At 48.3% G+C, this 4,840-nt stretch overlaps 1 protein-coding gene across 4 annotated transcripts in view; it reads right to left on the bottom strand.

Annotated features, from left to right (window-relative positions):
• Window positions 1-3,505, bottom strand: part of CFAP91 (cilia and flagella associated protein 91) — a 31,926-nt gene extending 28,421 nt beyond the window's left edge. The window contains exons 1-4 of one of the 4 annotated variants that reach the window (XM_042788550.1): window positions 3,240-3,505; window positions 2,311-2,387; window positions 1,239-1,328; window positions 15-172 (exon numbers count right to left, since the gene is read on the bottom strand). In XM_042788550.1, the coding sequence (XP_042644484.1) occupies window positions 15-160 (146 nt within the window). In that variant the 5' untranslated portion in view covers window positions 161-172; window positions 1,239-1,328; window positions 2,311-2,387; window positions 3,240-3,505. Of the gene's footprint in view, window positions 1-14; window positions 173-1,238; window positions 1,329-2,310; window positions 2,388-2,625; window positions 2,931-2,974; window positions 3,056-3,239 lie in introns of those variants that run through there. The other 3 variants (XM_042788548.1, XM_042788549.1, XM_042788551.1) reach the window with 3 other exon arrangements.
• Between the last annotated feature and the right edge of the window lie 1,335 nt (window positions 3,506-4,840).

The following is a 4,840-nucleotide window of genomic DNA, read 5'->3' as shown; positions in this document are numbered from 1 at the left end:
CATAGAACACTTACACAGCAAGCTGCTGAAGAGCCTCCAGGCGCTGCTGAGCCCTCCCTCTCCATCTTTGGTCAATAAATGGAGGCACTGGATCTTTGCCCTCCAAGCACAGACTGTAGCCTGGGAAATGGATCAAGCTACTAAACATACTTCTGAACATTGGTGCCTTTACCTAATGTTTGTGTGGACACAAAGAAGAGAGGCAGTGATTTAGCGATTTCAAACAGCATTCAAGAGACCAGAATTTCAGCTTATTGTGATTTACAGGACCGCACATTTGGGATGGGGAAAGAAGGCATACGTATGCTAATGATGTCAGCTGGTTAGATGGTACTTCTCAAGATGTGGAGCATAGCAGACTAACAGCAGATGCACAGATATGTCTTCTGGCTGTTTTCCAGTGTCTAAACTTATACTTAAAATTGAAGGGTCTAACAGCTCGTTACATAAAGAAGTTAGTGTGCAGTAACTGTGAATGTGCAGTAATGTGAACTTCTAGCACATTACACCATGTAACTCCTTCCTATTTCGTATGCTATAGAAATGAAATAACATATTCCACTTAAAGTTACATTATTTTATACTGTAACAGTTTTAGCATGTGTTAAAAATATCTTGACTGGAGTTGGCACACAAAAATGATCACATTAAAAATCCACACCCTTCCTTCTAAGCACTAATTTCCCTGGGTAGATATGCCTTAAATCTCTAAATTTACGGTTGCCAATAAATCTTTGCAATTGTGACTCAAGCATAAGTGATGTAGCTCTATTGGCTTGAGCTGCTGCAAAGTCTGAAATCAGATTTGCATGGTGAATCGCCCCTTTCATTTCAGTGGGTGCTAATTCAGATGCATACAGGGTAGTGGTGACATTTCAAGTACACTAACTCACCAGACTGTAAGAGAATGTCAGACGATGAAGATCTAGGCACCCTACTATGAGTAGCTGCTTGCTGTGCGTGAGACTGCATTTTTGTTTCATTTCTCTCCAAAAGGAATTCAACTTTCGAGAGTCTGGAAAACCCTAATCACTGATATATTATCACAACCCCTGTCCACCCCATTCTGTGATGCTACAGGTTAAGAATTCAAAGTTGTATTGTTATGAATAGCACATTATGCACTTGTTGATTCATATGTTTAAAACATGTTTTATGCAAGTCATAGTCTGTCACCATACCCACCCGCAACATCACCCCTATGACATGACAATGTTAGTGACAGTACCCCTGCTTACTTTGTTTGGCCCGAACTGTTCACACAGCCATACTGTTGCAAGGATCTCTATGATAACAGGCAACGTTTTCAGCTCCACGTGTGTGTCTCTCTACAGAGAGGCAGACAAACACACATTTTGTTTTCACATAGATATAAGAAACAGTCTAAGATAATGGGGTAGGAGACATCCAGAAACATTCTTTAAAAAAATGTTTCTTGATTCCATTGTTGGAAAGCTGATCAGGGATTTGCTCCTTGCTGTACAGCAGTGAGAGTTTCACAGTGTCTGCCTGGCAGGCTCAGTCAAGTGCATAGCTTCAGGAGGACTCTTTGTTTAAAATCCAATTCATTGCGCAGTTGTACCAAGTCTGTTTTCCTTTGGCATTCTACCTATATGCAGCCTGTCTAGCTGTCAATCACTCCTGTCTAAAGGTGTGACTGCAGCTCCCACAGACATGCCCTAGCTGCTTTTAAGCTAGCTAGGGTGAATATTGGTAGCAGGGGAGCAAATGCAGTAGGGAGCTAAGCATGGGCTATCTAGCTAAGGGCTTAGCTAGGAAGCTAAATTGTGCTGAGCTCATATGAAGAATCAGGATGGGTTTGCAATCTCTACAAGCTGCTTAGCTGTGGCTACCTAGTTCATTTTAAACTGCCTAAGTATGCTACCTCGATCTGTAGTGTAAGTATATCCCACGGTAAATGAAGAAGCACCACGTGAAATAACACATTTTAACAGATCTGCTTGAACAACAGCCCAACAACTCTCCAGTTCTTTTATTAGATCTTAATAACATATACAAGCTATTGTTAACAGCATTTGGAGATACTCTATTAAAAATACCGACACACAGTTTCGGAAATTACTCAGGACATGAAACTGGTCATTTCTAGGCTGCTGCTAGAGTCACCCTAGGCCAACAATCACGGTTACTCCCCATATTAAGTCTTGTTTTAGATAAAAGTGTTTCCTTTGCTTTGTATTTGCTGTCTTAAGGGAGCAGCTTAGAACTGAGACAGAGTTTCTACCCATGTGTATGCATATACACAGAAATAAAAGGTGTACATGTAAGCTACCTTTGACCAACACCTACCACTTTATCACCGACAAGTTGAACATGGATATTTGACTTTGAGTGGTCCTTCTCACTTGACAGTGTGTACAGAGGGTCTGAAAGATAAGTGAACAAATGGTACTAGTTACATATTTGAAGAATCAGCATGAATCATCAGGCTCCACTTCCCTCTTTAAAAGTCTGTCCATAAGAGAGTACAAAACAAACTAGGAAATTAAAAAAACTGAAATACATGTCTCTGTATCAAAGAAATTCCACCATCACACAAATCAGCCCCAGAGCTGAAATAACTACTGTTCTGTGGAACACGCACACGACTGAAGAAAAATCTACCTTCTCTGGAAGCACTGCCAACTTAAATAGAAAACGCAGACATGAAAGAGAAGAAGCAAACATGATGCAACGGTAATCGGTGGAAATCTCCCACTGTCCAGGCGCACCCCTCTGGGCTAGAGAGAGAGCGCTGGCTTTCCTCCAGCTCGCAAACGCTTCGCGCTCCCAGGCCCCTCCTCGCTCCCGGTAACTTCCTCACCGCCGCCAACCCGAACGCTTCACCCCTACGCGGCTCTGCCCCGCTCCCGGGGCGCCGGCACCCGCCCTCCCGCCTCCGCACCCGCTTCCCCCGCCCAACCGGTTGCCGGGTGGCTCGGTGACAGCCCCTCGGCCGGCTCCGGCCGCGCACCTCGTCTGGCACGGCCGCAGAGGCCCCGGGAGAGGCCTAGCTCGGGCAGCCCGACCGCTTCATGACCCGCACGCCGCCCACCCCCCCCCCCCCAAGCACCGAGCACCCCGCCTCAGGCCGGGACGCGGACACCCCCCCCCCCCCCGCCTTCCCCACCGAGCGCGTCGGGCCTGGCCGCCCCGGTCCCCCCGCCCGCCCCCCCCGGGGCTGCAGGCAGGGCAGGGGGCGCGGGGAGGGGGCTGCCCGGCCCGGCCGGGCCCGGTACCGTCGGGGCAGCCGAAGGTGCGGCCGAGGAACCATTCGGCCGCCGCCGCCGCCGCCGGTTCCCATGGCGACGGCCGGTGGGCGGGGCCGGGGAATGCCCCGCCCCCTCCGGCGGGACGGTGCCGCGGGGCGAGGAGGCGGCGGGGGCCGCGCGGGTCGTTCCGGGCCCTTTTGCCGCTGCTTCCTCCGAGCCCCCGCGGGCCCGGCCTTCCGGGGAGCCCTAGGGCCTGTGAGGCCGTGAGGCCCGCCCGCCTCCATCTTTGTGTGTGCTGCCGCGGGCGAAGGGGGCGGCTCGTCCGTGGGTTGAGGCGGCCGGAATGATCGGGGGGGGGGGGCAGGGGCCTGGGTAGCTTTGCTTTTCAACAGCTCTTGCTCAAGTTGTGTTAGGTGATGCTCTCCAGTTCCCCTGGACCCTCGCTTAGCGCTTAAGAGAACCGGTTTAGCAATCGCAGCTGAGGTCTGGATTCGAGCCTGGTTATTCTTATTCCCGGCTTCGCTTGTTACTGCTTAGGACTTGTGCTGCCATGAGGTGGTGAAAACAGACTTGGTGTCTACCGCCCAGAGAGGCTGCAGGTATTTTTGCATTTGTAAAGCATCTGGGGAGACCTGCACAAAGCATTACAAACGAGCCTTAAAATAAGCTTTGCAAAACATTGACGTTTTTGCAAGGAGGAAGCCACCACCGCCAGTGAGGAGTAAAGTTGGAAGCTTCATGCTGCTACACGGGAAGGGCTAATGCTTTTGTCAACCTAAGGAGATTCAGAGGCAATGCTGCCAAGACTTTTGGAATAGGGCATAAAAAGCAGCGGAACTGCAAAGGGGCCCTCTGCCTATAATCTTGAGGCAGGTCCCTCGTGTTAGTTATTTTGTGTATAAAACTCCATGTACCAAATAATTATTCACAGTTTGCCATGTCTGACATAAAACTTTGGCCCGTCAGCGCTTCATCGCAGGAGAGCAACATTAGGACTGTGGTTCCAAATTCCTTGGCTCTGCAATTTTAAGACATTTAATTAAACTTTCATAAAGGCCTGTCACTTGTTTGAAGCAACAACTTCTTTCTTAGGGTAGTTCATCAAAATGAGCCAATTGAAGACTCAAATGTGGTTCTGAACTAAAATGCTGTCGCAGCTTTGTTGCTGACTGACATCGGTAGGATGCTACTTGCCACAATGGATTGATCCATGCCCTAAAGATACCCAGCAGGCTGTAAAGGCCCTCATTTTACTAAAGAGCTTTACAATGTGATACCTTATTGTAATTATCGACAAGGGCAGCAAAAGTCACTTTTTAATAGAGTTGCCCTGCATTTCTCATGATCAAGTTCAGTCTTCCTTCTTGGTATCTCATTTCATTAGAACTCCATAATTTCCATGCTGAAATTTTTCCATGCTGGACATCTGCCTTGAGGTAACGAGGTGTGTAAACTGTACTTTGGCCAAAAAATGATTCTTTGTCAACTCCACCCTCTCACATTTTTCCACTTCAAGGTTTTCAGAGATGACTGGATACAGGTGCCCTGGACTTTTGTTTTTCTGATGAGGAAAGGAATCGGATGGAAACCAGGTAGAGAAGGAACAACAGAACAATTGCATGAGTTCT

Source organism: Tyto alba, unplaced genomic scaffold, assembly GCF_018691265.1.
Source record: "Tyto alba isolate M040663 unplaced genomic scaffold, T.alba_DEE_v4.0 Super-Scaffold_14, whole genome shotgun sequence".
NCBI lineage: Eukaryota > Metazoa > Chordata > Aves > Strigiformes > Tytonidae > Tyto > Tyto alba.
Note: the sequence above shows the minus strand (reverse complement) of the source record. Positions and strands in the feature narration are given on the sequence as shown.